Source organism: Pseudorasbora parva, chromosome 3 (assembly GCF_024679245.1).
Source record: "Pseudorasbora parva isolate DD20220531a chromosome 3, ASM2467924v1, whole genome shotgun sequence".
Taxonomy (NCBI): domain Eukaryota; kingdom Metazoa; phylum Chordata; class Actinopteri; order Cypriniformes; family Gobionidae; genus Pseudorasbora; species Pseudorasbora parva.
In genome coordinates, this window is record NC_090174.1 from 34,709,981 (window position 1) to 34,737,345 (window position 27,365).

The following is a 27,365-nucleotide window of genomic DNA, read 5'->3' on the forward strand; positions in this document are numbered from 1 at the left end:
TCTAACATTGACAAAAAATATGAAAATATTGATGTACAGTATCTCACAAAAATTTAAATTTCTCACCCCTTAAATTTCAGCAACCATTTTAGTATATCTTCATCACAAGGGACAATAGAAATTAAACATATATATTAGAGTTGTCGGTCTGCTGCTTGTATAGCAGTATAGATGTAACGTTACTCTGAAAATAACTTAAAGGAGTACTTCAGTGCTGGGAAGATGAATCTGTTTTTAAACTGGGTCATTAATGTAGTAGAAATGTGAAATTATTATTTTTTTTATTTGGTGCTTTCTAGACTGAGAAAAGACAGAAAATGTATTTTTGTCTCATGGAGATGAAAGACAACAATTCCCAGAATGCTTCACTGAGGCCATTCCCAAAGCCACAGCTACTAACCTTAGATTAAAGGGGGGGTGAAATGCTGTTTCATGCATACTGATCTTTTTACACTGTTAAAGACTTGGAATCCCATACTAAACATAGACAAAGTTTCAAAAGTTAAGGTGGACGTTTGATGGGAGTATTTCTTTGTCAAAAATACTACTTCCGGTTAGTCATAAGTTTCGGCAAGTTTTTTGAGATCATGCGTCCCCTTTGACGTTAATGGGGGCGGAATTTCCTTGTATGGGCCTTACGGACAATTCTACCGGAAGCGCGTGAGAGAGGGAGAGGGAGAGAGCGAAAGTAACAGGCTACGCCCATCAAAGCGCTGGCTTGTAGGATGCTGCACACATAACAATGTCACCAAAAAAGTGCGTTTTTGGTTGCCAGACCAAGACAGTCCTGCACAGATTCCCCAAAACCCCCGCGTTAAGCCAACAGTGGATGTAATAAGCTTTTCCGGATCAGCAACTGAGTTGCTCGAATGTTTATATCTGTTCGCTGCATTTCGGTGCCGACTGTTTCATAAACAAGGCCCAGCTCGACACAGGATTTTCCGATCGCCTAATGCTGAAGGATGGAGCAGTCCCAACGATAAAGGTCCCAACGTTAGTACCGCAGGCTGTGAGTAAGACTGCTTCAAATGTCTGTGTTTTTGCCTATGCTCATCAAGTAGCCCAAACATGATCACGTATAGTTAATTGCTCAATGGAGCATGCGATGTGTAGTGCGTGTACATTTGTTTAGCTGGCCACTATATGTGTAACTTTATGTTTGTGTATTGTAAAAGCACTCCAAACAACAATACACAAAGAGGGGGGAAATATGTTGAACTAGGGCTGGGCGATAAAACGATAACGATAATTATCACGATATAATTTTCCTCGATAAAACGATAACAACAGTTCAATAAATTCTCGATATAATGCTTACGCGCTATGCGTAATGCTGTGCATGCGTTTTGCAGACCAGGCTTCTGCGTGCTGCACGCGGTAATGTTTACAGTCTGTGGCTGACAGGCTTGGAGGATCGGAGATAAGTGGAGCGATAAAAATGAGCAATAGTGAAGAAAATGCAGCACTCACGGCCAGCTCGGAGGACACAGAAATCGTTGACAAGTTAGTTCGCTCAACTTCAGTGGTTTGGAGATATTTTAGCGATCCCATCCGACATAAAACAGAGCGACCTGCGTGGACTGCTTATCATAGGTTCACGTTCACCACACGGAATTTAATTATTAAATTATCGTGTTTCTTTAAATTTCTTCCATATAACATTGAGCCCAACACAGCGGTGAATCTACATTAACTACATTCACACACCGGGTTATTACCCTGTTAGCTGTAGTGGGTGACTTATTTACAACAGGCTAACGTTACCAAACTACAATCACTAAAACATCGGACTTGTACATCGCTATCATAATTGTTTGTCTTTGGTGATGTATTAATGACTCCGCATCGCCTGTATCAAAAGAGAAATAATGTCATCTGGTGTTTAAAATTAATAAAATAGACTAGACAGCCCTTACTGGAGATCCACAAATACTGAACTTTTCTCTCTCCCGACCAGCCCACTGTCGGTGAGGTGTGTTTGTGTGTGTGTGTCGGTGAGATGCACAGTGGACCAATCCACTGTGAGGCAAGAGAAGGGGCCTCAAAATGTTTCTTAAAATGCTTTTTTTTGCTTACTTACACAATTAAATATATATTATGCAATATTGAGCGTTTTTGTTCCATTTCAGCTGCGAAAATCGTTCACAGCAGAACCGCAACGTGTCTCACAGCAACGTGTGTAAATGAACGATTCATTGTTTGAATGAATCGTTTAAATGAACGACTCAATGACTCGCTCATTAAGACGGCCACCTGCTGACACACCTACTGGTGGTTTAATTTGATCTTTAAACATACTTTCCAACATGTCTTATTTGTCTATTCAAAACTACAAATCTCAAAACATTATTTAATGCTGTTGTAATTTTTCAGTGTAAATTATTTAATTTGATTGGTAACAGCCCTTTTAGTGTTTTATTTTAATGTAATGTATTGATCAAAATTACAAATATAAAATGAAACATGAAGCTTAGCCTATATTTAATAAGATTAAGGGAAAATGCCCTTTATAAAAGGTGAAAATATCACAAATTTCAAATGATTCAATAAAAATAAAAACCACAAATATGCAGATGTAAATATGTCAAAGCTGATTGAACACTGGTGAGAATATAGCTTCAGAATAAATGATATTTACAACACACAAACACAAACACACTTTTCCGGACAAGCTAATTTTTTACTTTGATAAGCTTGAACGATTTACTTGTTTGAAGGACAAGCACATGAACATGCTTAATTTCAAGCCCTGTATAATGATATATTATTGATATATAGTGTTGAGTAAAAAAATGCTGACCACAGTTAAGACTTTAATAAATAAATCTACCTCAGTTTAAATAAATTGTTCACTTGTTTGGGAAGTGTTTGTCATGTTTTGACAATAAAGGATAGTTTAAAACCACAGCTAACTGTTTGTTTTCTACATATTTCACTCAGGAGCAAAAATATGCCTTTAAACTTTAAAGAAATAAAGATTTTACATTTATCGTGATATTTATCGATATCGACTGATATGCTAAATTATATCGTGATAATTTTTTTGGGCCGTATCGCCCAGCCCTATGTTGAACTAAATAAGCACGCTTCTTCATTCAAATGCGCTACTATTCCATGTCTTTCTATGTAAACACTAACTTAACCTGCCGTGCAAAACCAGTCCGCTTACTGTCTACACAAACCACGCGTAAACACACAAACACACGTGCACAACTGCACTTCCCACATGAACACCTTCAAAGACAAAAATACGACGATATAATTCAAGTATAAATATGTAAATAACACAAGCCGCTAAGCATATTATAGAGTTCGTGTATAACTTGTACCACATAGAGACGTCCTGCTCTAGTCGTTTTTGCTGCTGCTCCTGTTCAACTGCAGCCTCTGGGTCTGATTCCGGATCATAGATGTATGGCTGTATCTGATTAAAAGCCATATTTTTATTTTGAATAAAGTTTTTTTCCCGCTGTTAGGGATGACACTAGTGATGTGTCGTTCATGAACGATTCGTTCATTTTGAACGAATCTTTATTATGACTCGGGACTACCGAGTTGTCTCAGATAGTGATTCGTTCATTTTGTGTTGAACGCGCATGCGCATTACGCAACATATGGCCTCTGAATGAGCTCTGAATCTCCGAATGATTAGTTCTTTTGAGTCTCGGGTTTGAGTCTTTCGTTCTTCCTGTTAGTCCCATAGAGTCTATGCTGTCAGTAACGGAAACAGAAAAGATTAGTTCTTTTGATCGAGTCTCGGGTTTGAGTCTTTCGTTCTTCCTGTTAGTCCCATAGAGTCTATGCTGTCAGTAACGGAAACAGAAAAGATTAGTTCTTTTGATCGAGTCTCGGGTTTGAGTCTTTCGTTCTTCCTGTTAGTCCCATAGAGTCTATGCTGTCAATAACGGAAACAGAAAAGATTAGTTCTTTTGAGTCTCGAGTTTGAGTCTTTCGTTCTTGCTGTCAGTCACATGCTGTGTGTGTGTGTGTGTGTGTGTGTGTATATATATATATATATATATATATATATACACACACACACACACACACACACACACACACACAGTTGATTCAAAATTAGTCTAATTGAATTGATGTTAGACTTGAATAGTCAATATATTTCCCATATTTGTATATGTCTGATATTAACTGAGAATAATATAAAAAATAAAATAAATAACTACGTGCTTTTTACTAAAAAGGTTGTGAACTTGTGTTCTATACGGTGACAAGTCACGTGACAAAAGAACGAACGACTCAAACCCGAGACTCGATCAAAAGAACTAATCTTTTCTGTTTCCGTTATTGAAAGCATAGACTCTATGGGACTAACAGGAAGAACGAAAGACTCAAACCCGAAAGACTCGTAAGAACTAATCATTTTTGTTTCCGGACCTGTGTCACGCACGGTCCGGGCGGCCCAGCCCCCAGATCTGATCAGAGTCAGACACAGACGAGTCGACAGCTAACGTCTCGAGGAGCTCGAAGACACGAGAGGCGGAGAACAATCGTGATAAATATGAAGTTGCAAGAGAAAGAATGTTTTGGATCAGGAGGTGAGGTGAACTAACAGAGAAACTGCAATAGCCTGACCCAACAACTAATCAATTAATTAAACATTTCAGTTTCTTATAATTTGGCTTTGGTTGCTGTACCCTATAGTTTATTTGTATGTAGTTTTAAAATGTGATCAACATTTTCATAAGTACTAGATGTGTTGGGCTATTTAACATGTCATTTTGGTGAAATGAACGAAATGACTCGAAATGACTCGAAAAAAGATTCGTTCATTTTGCTGAACGAGACTCAAAGATCCGAGTCAGTAAAATGATCCGAACTTCCCACTACTAGATGACACAGCTTTACGACGCACTCGACTCAACACAATAGCAGCAGCGAGCACACGTCTTTATTTAGCTCCGCTCACACGACACGCCCCCACCCGCTCGGCTTTTTTCGGAAAGACTCGGAACAGCAAATCTTTCTTATATAATTATAAAAAAAATAAAGACTTTTCGGAGATATGCAGGATGCAATGCTACTCTATAGGTACTCAAGATTGACATGACACTGACTGAAACTGAGTGTTTCACCCCCCCTTTAATGAATCACTGTTCACTCTCCCACCGCGACTACGATTATCTTCATAAAATCAGTTCAGTTATAGAACAGACACTACAATTAAAAACTGAACGTGTGTTTTCAATATGTGATTTAGGCTAAGGGAGTCTCACAGCCCAAAACGCTGCAGGAGTCAGATTGAGTCATGGATGAGCTCGTGATGAGAGCTGACTCAGCTGAGGTAAAGTTAAACACGACGGCACTCGCGGCATAGATTCACAGCTCATGTTCAGTCTGCTGCGTTTTCAGTTCATGCCTTTGAAAGCCTAACTTTCATAGGAATTAGTTTGAGAAGTTGAAAGACATGCCCTGCGTCCCAATTCGCATACTATCCATCCTAAATAGTATTCGAAAATAGAATTAGTATGTCCCAAATCGTAGTATGTTGAAAAGAGTATTCCAAAGATTCCCGGATGGTTTACTATTTCCGGTCCGAATTCGCAGTATGGATCGATGGGCACTCTAACGGCTGATATTGCCCACAACCCACTGCGAGGTGTATGGGGATTCGATTAGAACTACAAACGCGGATAAAAAGCGTTAAAAAACTACAAACATGACGGATGTGCGAGTTCGACGGTTAAGTAGAGAAGTTTAGATAGAGGGGTTTGAGTGACCAACTATCAATATTTAACCCGACAAATATATATTTATTCAGTGTTGTCCACATTATATTTCACCTGCAGCAGCATTGTGAACTTTTTTAATGACACGTTTGGCCATTAACTTTTAAATGCATCGTTATATTTAAACTGCAAACACATGAGGAGAGTCTCTGACCCACAAAGACCCACACATGGCAGATCAACGAGCGGCTACATTTCTCTCCGATACGGTAGGAGATTAAACTGAACGTGGAGGATTTGATCTGTGACGAATCTGACGATGATTGACAGGGCAGATAAACGGTGACGGGATGCACGTAACTAAGCGACAGAGTCCGTTAAAGATGGCGAAGTAGTGTGTCCCGAAGCTTGCATACTTTTCTGCTACACACTCAAAAGTATATACCTTTTCTTCACAAAAAGAGTGCATACTTTTAGGACGTAGTATAAGTAGGCGAATTGGGACGCAGCATTACTTTGCTCTGCTGGCCGCACCGTTTAAACATGAATGCCTGAGGCTGCAGCTGCTGCTGTGTGATCTCCCATCCCCCACGCGGCAGTTGAAAACATGCGGAAATGGCTCCCTCTGCTGGCTGTAATCTTAAACCTCTGGCCAACAATTCCTCCGCGCGATATTTGCGTCATGGGAGGAATCTTTCCAGAAATAAAATACATAAATTAAATTTTGTCTAGCAACTCTCAATACCCTTCTGAGCTGTAAACGCCAAACTCTTTCGCCAAAAGATTGTGGGGAAGCACAATCATTTATACTCCAGGGTTTCTACTGAAGCCATATGCTAATCGCCGAAGTAACCCTTTAACATATCAATTATTGTCAAAATAGCTGGCAACAAATGTGAGTAGGCTACACCCTAAGTAAACATGTCACAATTGTGCCCAACGTCTCAATATTTTTTTCTGAGAAACATTGTTATATCTAGCTCTGTCTTAAACCTTCTGGGCATGAATTCACAAGAGCTGCACAGGTTCTTGCTGGGATCCTCTTCCACTCCTCCATAATGACATCATGTTAGACACATGGCGCTTCTTCACCTTCCACTTGAGAATGCCCCACAGGTGCTTAAAGGGTGCAGGTCTGGAGACATACTTGGCCACTTACCTTTATCTTCAGCTTCCTCAGCAAGGCAGTTGTCATCTTGGCGGCGTGTTTGGGGTCGTTATCATGTTAGATAACTGCTTATCTAAAAGGAGGCTAACGTTCTTCTTCAGAATAGTACATGTTGGAATCCATGTTTTTCTCAGTGAAGCGCAGCTCCCCACCAGCAACACTCATGCAGCCCCAGAGCATGATGCTACCACCACCATGCTCTTAGGCAAGACAATTATTTTGGAACTCCTCCCCAGGGTGTCACCACGCATGCTGGACACTGCGCCAAACAAGTTTATCTTGGTCTCACCAGACTACAGGGCATGGTACATTAATCTGTGTTCTTGGACAGGATGTCTTCAGCAAACTGTTTGCAGGCTTTCTTGTGAGCTACCTTCAGAACAAGCTTTCTTTTGAGACGATGGCCATGCAGTCTGTGCACTGACATGCGGACCTTCTGCATTTGCAATCTCTAAAGCAATGCTGGCCTGGCAGCACTCATGCATCTGTTTTTTGAAGCCAGCTTCTGCAACTGAAACAGCAAAATGACTCAGCTTACGTGTATTATGAACATCCATATTTACTGTCCATGTAAGAACAGGTTGCTAGGCAACGTGGGGGAGAGGACGCTGGCGTTGTCTGTGTTCGCCGCTTCTCCACCCACAAATCATGTTAATGTACTATTAGATTTAGATTTTATTTTATTTTCTTATGTTTGTGACTAGTCTAACAGTCAGAGCTACAATTGGGGCTGTTGCTGATTGCTGGCAGCCACTGAGAGGACGTTGTTCGTCGTTTCGCCGTTTTCCACAGCTTCTCTAATGTTTATGTTTGAATTGCTGCGGTTGGTTGGTTCTGGTTTGGAGGACATTTGATGTTTCTCGCCGCGACTGCTCACTGGTGGTCTCCCTTGGGCTTAAGCTGCATGGTGGCTGAAGTTTGCACCGGGCTAGCGTCATCTGGGCCATCGTAATCGGCGTCCGGCATGATGTTGGGATGTTCCGCTTCTCGGCTGCGCCGCTGTTCCGTCCTGCATTGCGGCCGTGGAGCAGCTTGGACTTCTGCGCCGACCCCGGTGTGTCCACAGAAGTGCCCGGAAAAATGTTCTGCCTCCTGCATGGTGCTGCAGCGATCCCCATCGTTTGAATCGTCATGAAGACCCATCATCTGGTCTTCAGCTGTCCTGCCTCGGCGATGTCATCAGGACACTGCCGCTGGGAGAAATTTAAAACATGGAGTGGACCACAGTGTGCTGCGGAGCTAACAGAGACTTCCACCATCAGCTGTTTTCTGTTCACCATCAGCTCTGTTTCTGTTCACCATCAGCTCTGTTTCTGTTCACCATCAGCTCTTTCTGTTCTGTTTTCTGTGTTGGTTAATTGTTTGTAGTATTCTATATTTTTACTTGTTATTCTTTTTTTTTCTTTTCTTTTTTTTTTTCCCCCCCTTTGTTGCACTTTGAGATTCTTCGGAATGAAAAGTGCATTATAAATAAAATCTATTATTATTATTATTATTAATTTTGCTTTTATTGCTTTTATTATAAGTGACGTACAGGGACAAATCCCCTGGTGCTTCTTTAATGGACCCTTGTGAGGCCTGTTCCGAGTGAAACCAATCTTGGAAAACCTCTGTATGACCCCTGGCTAATGTAATGTAACTCAAATTCAGGGTGTTACATATCTTCTTATATATAGCTCTGAAAAAAAAATTAAGAGACCACTTAACATTGAGAAATCCATGTTAAGTGGTCTCTTAATTTTGTCGAGAGCTGCATTAGGCCATCTTTGTAGAGAGCAACAATTCTAATTATCAAATCATCAGAGAGTTCTTTGCCATGAGGTGCCATGTTGACAATCCAGTGGTCAGTATATGAAAGAATTGTACTCAAAGCACCCATTTTTAACTGCTCTAATACAAAATAAACAAATATGTATGGTCCTGTGAAGCAGACAAAAACATGAACGTGATGAATGGCCACGTGATGTGGCTTCGTATGGTTATACAACCATTATCACCACTTCAGAGGACAGTAAATTTATACTGTTATACAACCAGCGCACTGACTACTCAAAAATATAACTAAGTTTCATGTATAGTATTGTCCCTTGAAAAGATATCCTAAAAAGGTTGCTGAAATTTGAGGGATGTACTCACTTTTGTGAGAAACTGTAACACTTCAACCACTTTTGAACAGCTGTTCTCTATTACCATGATGATCTCTTCAAACATAATCAGGAAATTGCACAATAAAGCATTTTTTTTTTTTTTTTTTTCACGAACGTTCTCATTTCAAGTTCCCATAAACTGCACTGCAGGTTTCTGGATTTTTTTTAAAGACCCTAAAAACAAGGAACCAGCCAATGTGATCATACTCACAGGCCGTCCAAGTTTTAAAAAATGATTTGCTCAAAGTCAACCAACATTTCACAAAGACACTGCAAAAGAGTAAATCTGGCCATTAGAAAACTGGAGAAGAACACATTACGGTAATCTTGAAACCTCAAACTGCCTTTTTTCCCCTTGATTTTATTTATTTTTTCTTGAAAGATTTGTCAATCGGCATGTGTATTTGAACCTCCTTAAAATACATATACACTTCTCCATAACTTTATATTTATTATATTATTATAATACATTTTAATTATTATTATTGATCACTTTTCACATAGGATTAAAGTGTTTATTAAGTGTAAATGTAACAGTGACCTAGTACCAAGCATGTTTTTGAGGATGTCATCTGAATATATTATTAAATCTGAACACAAAGACTCATGAGAAGAACTTTAATGCACAAACAAATACATAGCCAATGGTTAAGTACTGTTTTTGTACATGAAATAAAGAAACTGTGAAGTTAACATCACACTAAAAAGAGAAAGTGATTCTACACACTCAGTGACCCAGCAAAACAGACATGAACAGTAAAGGTCTTTGTGAATTTCTGAGGTTTCTGTCTGAGGTTTTAAACAAGTATTACACAATCTGCTACAATGTTTATAACATAACCAGTTCTTTGCCTAAAACAACTGTGTCCAACTAAACTAACTTAAAGCTGCCCAACTTTCAAAGACAATAACATTAATGAGATTGATTCTTTCCCCGACAGTGTTTTTTTAAGTTGCCAGACACCGCCAGCATTTTTGATCATGTTCTTAAGTTTCATGGCCCCCAGAATATTTTGTTGTATGAATATCTGAATATGCAATTCATCAAAAGAAAGAACAGACCCTCTGCTTATAAACCACATAAACATTATATTCTAGCTTAATGCATTCCTTTTAATCAAAACTTCAATGTGGGCAAGTTTCATAAAAAAAGCAAAACTGAGCAAAAAGTTAAAAGAGAAAATTTGAAAAAAAAGAGAAATTCGACTATAGAGGGTATGTGTGTGACTTCACCATCAGCTGGAGTGACTGCGGTTATCCCCACCGAGTGGCAGAAAGACTGAGCGGCAGCATTAGTTTTCAGTGTGAATGCCATGAAAAACATACAGTTTAAATGGAAAAGAGCTTTGAGATTGACTGCATAAATATATTTGACCAAATCGGAGGTATATTTTTAAAGACTGCTAAAATCTACAAAAAAAGAAGCAAATGGATAACCGCAATTCAAAGAAACAACTGGACTCCAGGCAGGGAAACTTTGCAGTTATAATTCTCTGAAATTGTGGGCTAAAAACATACCCTATATATTGTATTGTATTAAAAACTTGTCATTTATATTTACCATATTATATTCTGCATAACTGGATGTTTTTAAATAAATACAAGTTTTTTAAACAAAGTTTTAGGGCTGGATGATATATATGACACTAATATACAGTGGTGGCCAAAATGATTAGAACACTTGGCATCTAGGTGTCTTCTTATTGGGCCTGAATTTATTTTTCAAGAGGACAATGATACAAAACATTCTTCTAACTATTGCCAGAACTACCTGCAACGGATAGCCTAGAAATCTAGATGCACCCTTGTGGTCTAAAACAGTGGTTCCCAACTACATTCCTGAAGGCCCACCAACATCGCAGATTTTGCATGTCTCCTCAATCAAACACACCTGATTCAAGTCATCAGCACATTAGTTGTGACTCCAAAATCTGATGTTGGTGTGTCAGACAAAGGAGACATGTAAAATGTGCACTGTAGGTGGGCCTCCAGGAATGTAGTTGGGAACTGTTTTAAGTAAGTAGTTGTAAGTGATCACCCGGACTTAGAAATACCTATACTGTATTAAAATGTAAAGCATTCAGAGGCAAACTTGCTTTATTTGTCAACATTTCATTCAGTAACATTCATTCAGCTTTGATTTATATGCCGTTTAATGTTGGTGATCGTGTTGTTTTGCATACATGCAAATTTCAGTCAAGGACAGTTGGCAAGATAAGCGGAAATGCAAAACAAATTGCAACACAACCTAATCTAATACACACATATTTAATTATAAGGGGCTTGTTGAAGAAAAAATGTAATTTAAAGTAAACCCAATAAAACAATCCCTGAGGTATAAGAGCCTTCAATATGCTAATGTCTATTAAGTACATAACCCAATCCCTCAGTGTATAAAAAACCCCCAACATAAAATGATTGATTGTTTAATTTTAAACTTGACATACTCAAAACATGCACAAATCTCGTGCGTACATTGTCACATTCAAATTGAAACTGCCACGTTCTAATCTATTGAAAATTATAATACTCTGTTCAAGCACCACTGGCTTATGATCAAGTCACCAGGGTATAGACACAGGTACAGGGTTTCTGTCCCACTGATAAAGCACCATGTACTTTACTGAAGTGGTTTCAGCTGCACTGACTGTACCAATGCAGTCTATGTACTGGCCATTAGTCTCTTTCATTACCTGTTCATTTGTTCTCAGTGCTACAACCCAGAGATCTACCCCATCGCTCGTCATTCCAAGTCCAGTATCCCCTCTGAGAGGGCGTCTATGGCTTTGGAGGCAGCGGAGGAGGAGCTTCCTGGTCCCGAGTCCATAAACATGTGAGGGATCTCATTTCCAAAGTAAATCTTACTATTAGCTGCGATTGCTTTAAATTTCATCAGCTGGAGATATTCAGGTGTAAGCTTGACCTAGAGGAGAGGAGAGGAGAGGAGAGGAGAGGAGAGGAGAGGAGAGGAGAGGAGAGGAGAGGAGAGGAGAGGAGAGGAGAGGAGAGGAGAGGAGAGGAGAGGAGAGGAGAGGAGAGGAGAGGAGAGGAGAGGAGAGGAGAGGAGAGGAGAGGAGAGGAGAGAACACATGGTCATAAAGCAATGAGCACAGTAATGGTGGGGTTCAGTTTTAAAAGTTTACCTTATTGGCCTCAGCTGCTCTCTGTGCGGTGTAGAAATCTGCATCTGCTTTTGTTTTCTGCCTAGCAAGGTAAGCGCTGTCTATAAAATCATCAAAACAAATGAGAGTGCAAAATAAACATATGAAATCACAGCAACATTCAGTCAGAACTGTGTGATGAAGGAGTGTCAATGCGATTTAAATTCATTCTAAGCATCCCATTTCACACTTCTGATTATATTCAGGCGATTCATCCAGATGATTTCACATCATAGTGTGAAAGCATCTTATTATCTAAACACATCGGCTGCCATGAGGCGACCAGCTTCTACCTACAATGAAGCAGACGACTGATATGACTGTGCATGATGTTTAATATATTTTTCAAAAGTATTATTTATTTAATTAAAAACCTTAAAGGGTTAGTTCACCCAAAAATGAAATTTATATCATTATTGACTCACCCTAATTTTGTTCCACACCCATAAGACATCCGTTCATCTTCAGAACACAGTTTAAGATATTTTATATTTAGTCTGACAGCGTATGGAAGTGTATTCACACTATACTGTCCATGTCCAGAAAGGGAATAAAAACATCACCAAAGTACTCCAAATGTGACATCAGTTAGTTAATTGGAATCTCTTGAAGCATTGAAAATACATTTTGGTCCAAAAATAACAAAAACTACGACTTTTTAAAACTACAAAAACTTAATGTAGGGGGAAAATGACTGAGACTGAGCTGCACTCCTGCCAGATTTGTCACTAGTTTTACAACCAGTATTCAAAACTCATTTGAGAATAGCAAAGTACATTCTGGCCAGTTTCAGTATCCGCTGGAAAGACCAAAACAGGATTACGAGACAGTATAAACATCAGCCCATTTATACCCGTTAAAAACCCTGTCAGAGATCAAGACATAATGAGGCCTTCTTGATAAAAAAAACAAATCTGGCAGTTTGAATTTGGGAGTTTTTATTATGATTGACTTATTTGATAAGCATCGACTTTCTACCCAACTCGCTCTAGCATTGAATATAACTTTGATACCTCAAACATCATTTCTTAATAATTCATCATATCTGTTGTACTAGCAGTCATTCTAACAGTGCCACAAATTTTTTGTCATATCTTGTATCATATTGTTATACAAGTTATATAACAACTTTTAAACATGCAAGATATAACATATGCTATAGTTTGCATAATAAATATATTACAATAACTTTACCTTTAAAATCGCAATTGTAAAGGAGCAATAAAAGACAATGTAATTTATTTACCTGGAATGTTACCGTGACAGTACAAGAATAACAACAGGAATTTCTTATTATTGCAGTTTATATAATTGTTGCAAGTAAATATACATGTTTGAATACTTTATACAGTATGTGTTTGTTCACTGAACTTTAGAACTCGCCGTCTTTTCTTTGAACCTAGCAGGTAGTTACAATGTATCTACTATTTAACACATTTCATACCTATGAAACGTATTTAAACTTCATATGTAATGGATTAAATATAGACTAAAATGTGCATAATATCAAAATAAAATAAATAATTATTATTCTAATTTTTCTGTTTATATGTTGATTTATACTCTTCCACCATCTAGCTTTAAAAGGAATTGCAAGGATTCATCACCTGGAGTCATATGAACATGAAAAAAATTACTTCCATGAAGTGACCAAGTGACCAAACTTCTTAAAGGACTTAAGTCTTTACATTTGTTTAAAACACCTCTACAAATGGTGTCCCATTCCTGAATTGCCCTTCAAAGAAAATGCTGTATTGTGTTATAATGAATAACGGCATAATAATAATAAACTATTATAGTTCCAAAGCATATTTAGAATAAACAGTCCTTGCATCTGCCTTAACAACGGAATCTTGCACAATCATTGAGAAAAGAATATTTCTTATTCTACCCAGATTTTAGCTTCAAATTAGTCCAAACATCGCAGACGTTGTTTCATTTCCTGGAAACCAATGTTTCCATAAAACCTTGTGGCTTTTAGCATGTGTGATTCAGTCTATTGGCTCAAGAGTATTTTTTTCAGTATTACTGTAAGAATGTAATGAAACCTAACTTTAAAAAGAACATTCCCAAAACAGCAGAGTAAAAAATACAACTACTATCAACTCTATCCATATAACATAATATAATATAATATAATATAATATAATATAATATAATTAATATAATATAATATAATATAATATAATATAATATAATATAATATAATATAATATAATATAATATAATAATTTCCCACTGACCTCCCAGATTCGGGTTAACATTTCTATGTAAATAGTGCATAATGAGTTGATAGTAAATCATACATAATACATTTTTTGTAAGAAAGATGGTATCTGTCAGTAGACACACTGGTTTGATTTGTAGATGTCTAGACTCTAGCATTAATGACAATGCCTTGCTTTGCATGTTATCATTTGCATTTGTCTTTGCCATGCAATCATTGATTCTCTCTGTAGTTTAGTTTTTTGCTTGTTTCATTTTCACATAACTTTGCCCACAAAGCTTTGTGAACAAGAACAATTTTTTGTTTTGTTTTTTGGAAAATGACTGATTTCACTAGATTTGACCCTATTCATCGTCTGGGAGCTAACAGAGCCTCTGAAGCCCTTCTAAACACTTTGAAACTGCATTGATTTGGACCTTTAACATTTTGGTTGTCATTGAAGACAATGGGTATGGAGAAAAATCCTAAAAATGTTTTCCTCAAAAAATGTTGTATTTCTTTTCGACTGAAGAAAGAAAGACATGACTATCTTGGATGGCATGGGGCTAAGTACATTATCAGGAAATGTTCATTTTTGAAGTGAACTAATCCTTTAATATGTTTGTGGAAAATGTGATAAAACATTTTCTGGATGAACAGAAAGAACATCGTTCTTCAGAATAAATCGTAGGAATTGACCACTACACACATTCACCTACCTTCAATTTCTGATATCTTTTTCTCGGTTTCTTTTTCCATAACTTTCTGGCCATACTTGATTTCAGCCACCTGAGCCACCTTCTCTGCCTCTGCAGCCATGAAAAAAGCAGAGCAACATTATTTTACTTTAAAAATGAGCAATAACTTCATCAGGATCCAATCAACATGACCAAATTTGCTCATCGGGCTAAATACAGAAAACAAAAAGAAAAAAACATTGTTCACCAATGACAGCCTTTTTCCTCTCTGTCTCTGCCTCCTTCTCTACCACCTTCTGTGTCTGAGCTGCAATCAGTAACTTTGTTCTCTCACTCTCCCTGAGGAGACAGACAAAGTAAAAAAGAGAGATTCTGTTTCAGTCAAGCTCAATTGATAAGGACTGTCAGAATACTTTAGACCAGGGGTTTTCAAACTTTACGATGTCAAGGACCCCCATATATGATGCACCTTTATGGGGGACCCCCTTAAGTCCATCTATATATTTTTATGTATGAAAAAACATTTAAACTATTAGATAAATAGTATGACATTTTAAATACCACATTGTTTCCAAATTTAAATTGGATATAATTAATGTTGGACGTATAAACTTGACGAAGGTGTTCAATTAAAAATTACTTGTATAAGCAACTTTCACAATAAATGTATGTATTGGTAAGCAGATTGTGTACCGCATTAAAAATTCTGCTCTACGAACCCAGTGAGCATGATAAAATGGACTATAGTGAGAAAAATTCACTAGCAAGATACAAAGCAAACATATACAATTCTGAAAGGTAAACAAGATGAGAAACGTTTAGAAATTAAACCGTTAGATTGGTCAGTAGACTTTATCCATTTTTGCTTTATCTTTTAATTATCTAAAAAAATTCTGGGGACCCCTTAGAACCTTCTGGAGGACCCCGGGGGGTCACCGGACCAGAGTTTGAAAACCCCTGCTTTAGACCAAACTAGTGTTGCAGTTTAGATATAGAACGGCAAGTTAAGCTGTAACCAGGCTCCAAAATTAAGACTGACCACACATCAGATGCGAGTACAAAGTTACTTGCCAGTGGGGAACATAATACACTAACTGAGCCTCACTAATGGGAGTGATTAGAGTGACTCAAATACCGGTATATTAAAAAAAATACACAAACAAATGCAGAAAATAGATACTTATGCACTTTTCCCTCCAGAACTGTGAGTGGCTCATTTTGTGTATGATGAGGTGTGTCACTAATATGCAAGATTAATAATAAATAAAAAATATTGTAAGAAGAGGTAATAAGAGGTCATAGAGGTAAAATGTATACATTATGGCCAGTAAGACACATTTATTGCCACAGCATTCCACTAGTTGTAAGTTCATTTTGGATCCTGGTTGTAACAATAAGATCATAATAGCTATTATTTAACATGCAAATGGCTTTCATTAACTCACATTAGTTCATAGTTCCTGCGAATGCTTTCTGGAATGTTAGGTTTGGTAACACGGACTGCCTGCTTACAGGGGAGAGGAACAGAGGAGGGACCAAGGAAAGAGAGGAGAGAGTATGAGAAAATATGTTCAAGACAAGACAGACAGACAGAGACAGAGAATAACTTAAAATGCCAGAACAATCTTCTCACACGGAGACCTTGTTACGCAACAGGTTTTTGTTGTTGCGTGCGTGTGTCTGTGTGTGCTTGCTTTTTTTTTCTGGAAGGGCCTGGTGAAAGGAGTCAGAACCAATGGATCTCAAAACTAAATGAGGTGGACATGGTCAAATACTCCTTATGTAACTCACAGCTCATTATTTATCAAGTGAATGACACATTACCCACAAAAGTTCCATTAGAAAATTCAGGCTCCAAGGAAGCATGAATCAGGTTTACATATTTTAATGCTGCCAGATGACAAGCAAAAAAAATGGAAATGTACTGCTTGCACAGTTGATGAGAAAGGCTGCTTTGTGGATCTTTGCTCGAGTCTGTGAAAACTTGGTTAAGTACCAAAGGGATTTGATGAAGGAAATCGGAATCCTGCCAAACCAAAGCTAAATAAAGAATGACAAACACATGCACAAATACACAAAAAGTATACTATATTCAGCATCCTATCTTTGGTCTAACAAAATGTAAAACCAGATAAAGTCTTGAATGTTTTGATGAGTTACTAAAGACCATGGTTATCTTTCCTGATTGGAAGGATCTGTTTAAGTAAGTACTAACGTATAACCTGTGCAGAAGTTAGAATGTTGACAAGAACAGAACTTAGTGGAATGGAAGAGAAAATGGATAACTGCCACCTGAATGATGAGTCCAGGTGCCATGCTGGTGAGATCCTCCTGCAGTGTGAGCTTTAGATTCTCATCTATTTGATCTAAGGCCAGAGATGAAACAACAGGTCACTTTATGATGATACACAGAACTTAAGATACATCTAATACATTTTTTCATCACAACACAACTGCAAATATTTAATTTATTTATGATTTATTTTTATTTATCAACGTAAAAGAAAAAATAAGAAAAAAAGGAGGGAGGGGGGGGGGAGATGTTGCAGCTTAACTCTGATGATAACTCCTTATGCCTGGTTCAGACTACACGATATTAGCCCGAATTTGTGTGACGTAAGGTTTCGTAGGGATTCGTAAACGATAATGGACGTCGGGACGCAAGAATCGATCGTTTCATCTCGTATAGTGTGTTGAATCAACCGAATCCGCGTCTGCGATAGTTCACGACGTCACAACAGAAAGACTAGCATGTTTAATTTTTTTGCGGTCCTTCACGACGGGTTCCGTCACGTGTGACGCTGACCAACCGGAGCACAGACAGTTTTCATACACAGCTTTCAAACACGGCGAAACGCATGAGAGATGACGGAGCGGCTAACTTTAGGTGGTATTTTAAAATGGAGGAAAGGTTCGTGGAGCTGTGGCAACAGTACTCCTGCCTATACGATGTGTCATCGACGGACTACCACGACCGAATAAGAAAAATGCTGGCGAACGATAGCGGAAGCTCTTCAGCAACCTAGTGAGTAACGTTACTGGAATGTAAGCTTAATAGATGTTTTACAAATACGTTGTGGTGGCAAGCTTTTACTACTGGCTAATAACTAAATATTTAATATAAAAAGAACAATATTTTACCTCAAGTTCTCTTTGGAGAATTGACAGCCCATAATGTCCTCTTCCAGGAAGCCAGGAACATGTCTTTTGTTAGGTTTTCTTTCTATTTTTGCGCTTTTCTAAACATAAAACAGCCAAAACACGCCGCTTCAGACATCGTTTGTTTACACTCTCGTTTCTGAAAGTCAGTGACATCACGCACGTCGTGACAACAAGCGATGATTGGTCGAGTAGCAAAGATTTTAGGAGTCAAAATCGCATAATCTGACACAGTGACTATCATAACAGACAAAAATATCTTGTAGTCTAAACCAGGCATTTGTCAACCTTATTTAATGGAGTTTGCAAGCTCTCGTAGTACTCCAAAAAGGCGGTCCAGACCTTCTTTCATGCGTGAATACAGACTTTAAAGGTCCCGTTCTTCGCAATTCCACCTTTCAAACTCACTCTTTTTAGTTAGTGTGAAATGTTGCTGTTGGAGCATAAATAATACCTATAAAATTATAAAGCTCAAAGTTCAATGCCAAGCGATTTTATTTAACAGTAGTACCGTTTCAAAGCCTACAGCGAACACCTGGTTTGGACTACACCCCTGCACTTCCTTGCATGAATGACGTCACTAGAACCATTTGTTGACTAACCCTCCGCCCACAAGAATACGCAAAATAGGGGGCGTGGTCTTGTTGCTCTCCTACGTGGAGAAGAGCGCGCATTCAACGCTTGCATCTCCCCATTATGGTAAGAGGCGGGACCTTTCCACAGTGAAAACAGCGCTGTACAGATAAATAAACTATTTTACACGCGAAACATGAACTCATGTTATATTGCACACTGTAAACATAATCAAAGCTTCGAAAACACACGAAGAAGGGGACCTTTAAGGGTTTATCTGATCTTCTCAAGTTTTAGAAAATGCATTACATCTCTAATCCATGAAACTAGGGGGTGCTTGTTCCTTCCAGGAGAGCAAGGATGAGACGCCTGGCAATCAAGGAAGTGAATGCTATAAGGGGACAGATTTGGCGGTGAATTTCAGGGGTAAAACCAAAGAGGCCACTTACAGGGTTGGGGGTAATGTTTTTTTGAAGTATAATACTGTAGGCGCCAAAGATTTTTTTTGGTCCAGAATGTGTCAAGCCTAGGGCATGACCAGAACGTGTATACAATCTGCTGGTTGGCCTTTACAGCGAGGGCATAAAGGATCGATATTAGGAAAGATTTTCACCAGCCTTGTCTTAGTTAAGTGTACTCTTAAAACTATTTCAAGTATCACGTTGTGCCTGACACAAGGAGATGAGGTATGAATTGAGTCAAGCACCGCCTTCCAATGATCATCTGCAAATTCCTCCCTGAAATCATTCTCCCACAGTCTCCTGACATCTTACAAAGAATGTGGGGAGACATTGCTTATACAGTTATAGAGAGTCGAGATTAGGCTCCTACGTGACAAATTAAGATTTTTAACTCCAACCGTTTCTTGTATAATGCATGTGAATGGGGTCTAATTAGAATTAGACGGGGCACAAAGTATGACTTCTAGATCAAGCGAGCTAGAGGCAAACTCCCTCCGTATCTTTCACACAGGCTTGCTCAAGTTAACTGTAGTAATAAAGTGTATAATAGTCGATTTTAGGAAGGATTTCAACAGAGCTACGCCCATCATCCCTCAATCCGGAATTCCCAAAAGAAATTTAAGAAGAAATTAATTACTTTAAAGGATTAGTTCACCCAAAAATGAAATTTATGTCATTAATGACTCACCCTAATGTTGTTCCACGCCTGTATTTAAGTCATTAATGACATAAATTTCATTTTTGGGTGAACTAACCCTTTAAGTTTAATTGCGAAACATAAATAAAGGTATTAGGGGGAAAAACATACTATTTTCTAATTCTTAAATCTTCCTAGTGAATTATATAGTGTAGTTAGGATGTCTTTAGCACTCATTTTAGCAGAGAAAAATATCCATAAAATTATTTAAAAAAAATCACCAATTAATTTGAAAAGTGGCATTTGCTCTCAACTGCAAGTGAGATACCTTTGAATGCATTAAAATGTGAGTCTTAAAGCAGCAGAATATTACCAAGTTTAATGGTATACAATCATCCAAGACATTATTAGCAAGAAAACACATACCAAATAGACCTATGTAGACCTCCTGAAGTGAGTGCACACTACAGAACTGATTCAGCTCATGGTGAACCTTGTTGAAAATCAGAGCTTTGTCATAGTCGGCAGTGAAGTTTCTCACAATGCCATAAACTGCAACAGAGCATACAATGATGTTAAGAAAGAGATTAATAGGGCACATAAAATAAATGACAGTAATAGTCTGAGTCGTTGTTTAAATTCATGGGAAGTGGGATAAAATATGTGGGCAAGCAGGCTATATTAAAAGTTTCATAGTGGGCCCAGGAAAATGTCCTCTAAAAGCCTTTTATGCATGACAAAAAAATATAATTATACCTGCTGTGGAAACAAGGTAGTTCACCACCTCAATGCGATCAAAGTAGATCATTACACCTCCACTGCAAAGCAAAACAGCATGTTGAATTAGTGAACATATATAAGTGAGTGTGAAAAAGTATTGCACAAAGCACGTCACGTCAACAAAAAAAACCTGTATAATGATTTCCACATTTCAACTATTTTCAGCTGTGATAATAAGAAATATTTCTTAAGCACCACATTAGCATATAACAATGATTTCGATAATGTGACACTGAAGACTGGAATAATAGCAGCTGAAAATTCAGCCTTGCCATCACAGGAATAAACTACATTAAAAAAAACTGACGAGTCCACAATATTCACATATAGACTAAAACGCCAGTGGTTCCACATACTGAAGAAGAACCTGACTGAACTTAATGTCGGGTTCGTCAGTGTTAAAATTATGCTATTTGCAGAATCAGTTAGCCTGCCCTGCTCTTACACATGTACATGATATTGTGCAGCACTATACAGCAGAAGTTGGCACGCCAACACTGAAAAACATCTGACTTAAGCAGCAGCCTAGTTCAATCATTATATGCTACACTGAGTATCTGCATGCTGCTCTTTCTGTAGTTTTTGTGGAATTATGCCTGTTATATAAATTTAAAATCTCCCTTTAAGCAAATATACACATATCTGTGCCATGTTTAGGTTTAAAACCAAACTGGTTGTCAAAGGTCAGGACAAACTGTTCTAACTTATTCAGTAATGTCCTCTCATTGACCTTGGACAAAATACTGGGCAGAGCTATAGGGGGGTGATTATCCATGTTATTTATTTTGCCAGCTTTATCTTTAATAATAGGCACTAATATAACAGATAAGATAGAATCAGGTAAAATACCATTTTTTTAAAAATCCAGTAAAACAAATGGCAAGCAAAGGACAGAGTTTTCTACAAGCAAATTGTAAATGTTCAGCAGATATCCTTTTCATACCACTTGCTTCATTATCTTTTAACCTCATAACTGCATCACGGACTCTCCATGGGGAGCCAGTCACATCCTCACCACTATCAATGTTACTCACTGCAAAGGAGTCACTTTAAAAACAAATGAACATCTCATAATAATGTTTTCGCCACAACTGAGTCATTTCCTCAGAACCGCTTACAGAATCACTATTCGGTGGCAAAGATTTTTATTTCTTTCCAGAAATCATGTGGGTAATTATTTTGCAGTTTTCTTGCGAGTAAGACCTCATTACGTTTTCGTTCCTCTTAAAGGGTCAGTTCACCCAAAAATGAAAATCATATTAGTAAATACTTACCCTAATGTCGTTTGACACCCGTAAGACCAACGTTCATCTTCGGAACACAAATTCATATATTTTTGTTGAAATCTGATGGCTCAGAAAGGCTTTCATTGACACCAATGCCATTTCCTCTCTCAAGACCCATAAAGGCACTCAAGATGTTGTTAAAAAGTCCATCTCACTACAGTGATTCTACAATTATTTTATGAAGCGACGAGAATAGTTTTTGTGTGCAAAAAACTAAATAACGACTTATATAGTGATGGGCCGATTTCAAAACAAAGTTTTGAATGTTATGAATCAGTTTATCAATTTATGATTTGGCAATGTCACATGATTTCAGCAGTTTGGCATGAGATCCGAATCATGAATCAATACGCTGATTCATAACCGTTCAAAACTTCACTATATAAGCCGTTATTTAGTTTTTTTGCGCACAAAAACTATTCTCGTCGCTTTATAAAATGATTGTAGAACCACTGTAGTGAGATGGGCTTTGTAACAACGTCTTTAGTGCTTTTATGGGTCTTGAGAGAGGAAATGACATTGGTGTCAATGAAAGCCTTTCTGAGCCATCAGATTTCAACAAACATCTTCATTTGTGTTCCGAAGATGAACGGAGGTCTTACGGGAGTCCAACGACATTAGGGTAAGAAATTAATGACAGAATTTTCATTTTTGGGTGAACTAACCCTTTAATGGGCTGGTTCTGTGTTTTTTTTCTAGGCTTGTTTGTGTTTATGGGGCGCAGTATAATATGTCTTAATACTTCTTTGTTTGTTTTTTTACGTAACCAGAGCTACTTCTCTCTGTTTATGTCTATGGTGAGTCATGCAGGTACTGGGTTACTCCGCAGTGGCGCAGACCGGAGCTGGACTAAAACAGTCAGAATATAAACACTTATTATAAGTGTACCGTAGTGATTCAGACCAAAACATGGTTTTTAAGCATGAATTTATGACATACTCACTCATTATATAAATTTTTTTTTTAATTTTAGGCACAAAAAAAGTTACATAGTGTTGCTTTAATGGAACATAGGGCATATTTAAAATTAGCATTTGCCCGTTTCTTATATTTAAATAAGAGGCCATGTTTATGTCTGCCTGACTCAGCCCAAGCTTTAAAAGCCCTTCAGCCTGGTTTGCCTTTGTACATCTTGGTCTTGCACAGAGCCCTGTTTGAGGCAAGAAGCGACTCCACAATCTTATCATACAAGGGACATAGCTCAATACCATGTTACAGGTTCTTACAATTAATATCACAGCATGCAGCTGCATCTTTAGGTAAATCAATATAACTCAACAATGTATCAGACCTAACACCATATAATTTAAGATCCTCCTCAGTCAAGTTAGACCAGTCCATTTTCCCTACATGCATATCATTGTTCGCAGACAAAAGTAGGTAAAGAAAAAGGCACATAATCAGTGGCGGCAAGTTCAAAATTAATCATTATGGCCTCTGAGGAATCATGTGCATCAGTTGTGAACATGCAGTGATCGAACCATGAAGTCGTGTGCCATGCATCACTGATGTAAGTGTATCTAAGCTATTATCAGGTAAATGCAATTTACTGTAGAGAATCAAACCGTTATCAGAGCAAAACTGCATTAGATGATTGGCAAATAAAGAGCTACCATCAGAAACATCCGCAGTCATGTCACCCAAGCATGTGGAAGCATTATCCTGAATAAAAAACATAACACAAGCCAACCTGTTGACATATTCATCTTCATTTTGGGAAATCTCATACTAGAGTGTATAGATGCCCAGGCAACATCCGGTGAGACAAGATGACATTAACTAGCTGATCCATGGGCATTATATGACACAATCTTTCATTTCATTCAATCTTCGGAACACAAATTAAGATCGTTTTGATGATATCTGAGAGATTTATGTCCCTCCATTGAGATCTACGACTGAAACTACAGACTGAATTTATTCACACATATCCTTGATCTGCAAACATAAGCAGAAGCTCAAACTAACCTGCTTGGCATGCAAACAAACCTCTTGCGGAGGCTCAAACGTTATGCTTAACACACTCAAGTGAACTGCTAATATACAGTTATATTTTGTTATCGTTCTTGGTGTGAGTGTGACTTTAGGGTATGATCACCAAGACATACCGGCTTAACCCCTTATACTAGTTTTGTGAAATAGAACCCCGGGCTGTTATAAACCTAAAAACACTTTATTTAATTGACAAGTGTATCCAAGTAGTAATAGTTTGATGTTTGCGTTCATAATGACAGTAGCGCACAGCTTTTCGGATAGCGCACACACTGCATGAACCACGCTCAAGCCCAACCGAACAACGCTCTGGCCCACCTCTTCCAAGCGGGCCAGGCCTGGCCAAACGAATGGAGCACTCACACTTGTCAAATGACCAGGGCTTTGGGGGTCAAACGCATTCGGGCAAGGTTCAGAGCGTCTAGTGTGAGTACACCCTTAAGGCGCAGTGCACAGTCTCTTTTCACCCTGCAACAACAAATTTAGATGTTTTACAGCCTGTAGGGCCTTTGAGTGCACTGTCTCACTTCAGCAGCTCTGGTATGTAGCAATAGAGAAAACCAAACGCCTACACTGACCGACGCTGGCGATCTTGCTTTGCACGCACATGAATCTGAATGAACAATTAACCTCACCTTGTGCCGCATGGAACATTCTTTACTTCATCTGTTTGTAGGGTGGTCTTTCCGAAAAGAGAAAGGATGCAATAAGAAAAAGAAAACTATATGCTTAGCTATTCATACAAAATCTGCCTTTTACCTGTACAGATTTGAATGTAGTAATGAACGGCAGCATCAGATGAAATCCAGGGCCACTGGTGGCGGTCAGCAGAGCTCCACCTCTGAGAGGAGAGAAGAGACACAGTAAATACAAGCCATAGAGTAGAGACTGACATGCTCTGTACTAGAATCTACTTGGTTCTCGGGATCAGATTAGTGGAAAATCTTGAGCAACTGACCTGTAATAAACTCCCACATGTCCTTCCTCAATCTTATGAAGAGCAGAAAACATTGCTGCTCCTCCTATGGCGAGGATCACAGAGGCAATCGCTCCTAATGTCATTCTGAATTTAAAAAAAAGATATGCTAGTACCCAATTGAAGTACATTTCCAAGCATTCAACAGTAACTTATTTGATTTTAATGTTCGCATAATTTACCATTTATAGCCTCAAACAGATTTTTTTTAGTTTTGTAATCTTAGCAAACAACATGTTCGCTGTGCATCAACGACTGAAACGACTATTTTGTGTTTTATGGGTAACAGCTAAACAACATTACTGGTGTGAAACCCAGTGAAAACTACCGAGATCATGACAGATGGGAGAGAGCATGTGGAACACTGACATTGCTGTGACTTTGTTGATAAGAGGATTGAGGAGACCAAGCACAAAGACCTGAATGCAACTGTCTGTTTTATTGACTGTATAGTGTTTGAAAGGACCACAAATGAAGACCTCCGTTTAGTAAGCACCAGACTAACGTTAGAGAGTTTAAAGCGTGCGTTAAATGGTTTTAGAGACAATAATATACGAACTCGGAGTTATTGTTCCTTGCGTTAAATACACGACTTGAGTGTTCAGAAGTTGCCGCTGGCTGTGGGGTTTCTCTTGGTGTTACACAAACTAATCGATACAGTACTACAAATGAGTTACTGTTATGGCAAAATCACAAATATTCTCCTGGCGACAAGCTGCAATCGAACCAATATTTGATAACATTACTAGCTAGCTTTAAAAGATATGTGTACAAACAAAATACTTCAGACATCCTGTCAACGGGAGATTACAACACAAATTACTTTGTGGATGAATGCGAACTAAAAGTGATGTTACCTAAGTACGTACTGTAACTGCTTCGTGATGGCCGGTAGAGACACCTGCGATCGATGAGGAAATACACAGCGACGCTCGTTTGCGTCTGACGTCACCACAGTTTGACCTATTTCTCCACTGTTGTTCGAGTTTCATACCGTAAGATGGGGACAAATACCTTCCTATCAGAGCAGGATTGGGCTGAGGGAAGTGACGAAGACGAACTGATTTGCTTTGCTTTATTTTCATCAGTTATTTAATAATAATAATAATAATAATAATAATAATAATAATAATAATAATAATTAAAATAATAATAATAATAAAAAAAACAAATCCAAAAATGTCATCAGTTATTTTAGTATATACTATTGTATCATTTACTAATATTTTTTATTAGCTTTTTTCAGTTTTTTTTTTCAATGTTTAATGGTGTGTACTTTTCCACTGTAACTGAAATAAATAAGTTGAAGTTGAAGTACAAAAATGACCAGAGGTAATGGTCATTTTTAAGCAATTTATACTACATAAATTATATATTTATGTAGTATATATACTACATAAAATATATATTTTAAGTAATTTATAAGTAATATATTACTTAATTAATATATATATATATATATATATATATATATATATATATATATATATATATATATATATATTACTTATAAATTACTTAATATATTTTATGTAGTATATATACTACATAAATAAATAATTTATATATATATATATATATATATATATATATATATATATATATTAAGTAATATATTACTTATAAATTACTTAAAATATATATTTTATGTAGTATAAATTGCTTAAAAATGACCATTACCTCTAGTCATTTTTGTACTTCAACTTCAACTTATTTATTTCAGTTACAGTGGAAAAGTACACACCACTGATAAAACATTTTTAGCATGTTTTTTGCAAATACAATGTAACTGTACAGAAGTGTGCAGACCACTGAACTATGCTTAGTTGAAGCACCCTTTGATTTTATTACAGCACTAAGTTTACATATGTGTCATTTTGCTTTACATATCTTGACGTAAAAATATTTTCTGACTCTAATTTTCGAAAAGTTCCAGATCTGCAGAGGGCATTTCCTGTTCATTGTTAATACATCTCCTGTCAGAGGGCATCATCTTATTCATCCCTTTTGGCTATAGGCCATTCCAAAACATTCATCTTTCTTTGCTGAAGCCATTAAAGTATTAATAATATTTTGTTTGTTTGGTTGGTTGGTTTTTTTACTTGTTATATAGAATATTTTTGCTTTGAGATCTTGATTGTGAGACATGGAAGTAACTTATTCAAAAGGAGGCTGAGTGTTTTTCACAAGTTAGTGTTTTACATTTAAAATTTTAGCCTATAAAGACAATAGTTTTGGGTCTCTGTTGTCCTACAGAACAACAGCCAACCCATGTTTGTTGAGTATGTGTCTGGGTGCTATGTAGTAGGCCTATGTAAACCCCATATGTTTGTGAAGTATGATCTGGGTGCTGCTATATAATTTCTTTTTGTGGCCGGCTATTCCTATCAATAACCAATACGCTTTTTAGTTCACCAGAAGCTATTTCAAACCT

At 37.6% G+C, this 27,365-nt stretch overlaps 1 protein-coding gene across 2 annotated transcripts; it reads right to left on the bottom strand.

Moving 5' to 3' along the window:
* Positions 1 to 9,605: 9,605 nt before the first annotated feature.
* Positions 9,606 to 25,905, bottom strand: erlin2 (ER lipid raft associated 2). 2 transcript variants are annotated; one of them, XM_067438594.1, is made up of 12 exons: positions 25,789 to 25,905; positions 24,914 to 25,018; positions 24,715 to 24,796; positions 24,591 to 24,637; positions 20,654 to 20,715; positions 20,324 to 20,449; positions 17,360 to 17,433; positions 16,513 to 16,571; positions 15,315 to 15,406; positions 15,089 to 15,178; positions 12,146 to 12,225; positions 9,606 to 11,925 (listed from the first exon to the last, which is right to left on the bottom strand). In XM_067438594.1, the coding sequence occupies exons 2-12, from the start codon at positions 25,015 to 25,017 to the stop codon at positions 11,746 to 11,748; spliced, it is 996 nt and encodes a 331-aa protein (XP_067294695.1). In that variant the 5' UTR covers position 25,018; positions 25,789 to 25,905; the 3' UTR covers positions 9,606 to 11,745. The 2 variants fall into 2 exon arrangements, with proteins under 2 accessions (XP_067294695.1, XP_067294696.1); XM_067438595.1 differs by having other exon boundaries at positions 25,801 to 25,898.
* Positions 25,906 to 27,365: the final 1,460 nt, after the last annotated feature.

Excerpts from the sequence above, each read along its gene's own strand:
- erlin2 (XM_067438594.1), bottom strand. The coding sequence starts at position 25,017 with ATGACATTAGGAGCGATTGCCTCTGTGATCCTCGCCATAGGAGGAGCA. Across the intron at positions 24,797-24,913 it reads CATGTGGGAGTTTATTACAG|AGGTGGAGCTCTGCTGACCG; the intron begins GTCAGTTGCTCA and ends CTCTCCTCTCAG. Across the intron at positions 16,572-17,359 it reads CACCTGGACTCATCATTCAG|GCAGTCCGTGTTACCAAACC; the intron begins GTGGCAGTTATC and ends CCCTGTAAGCAG.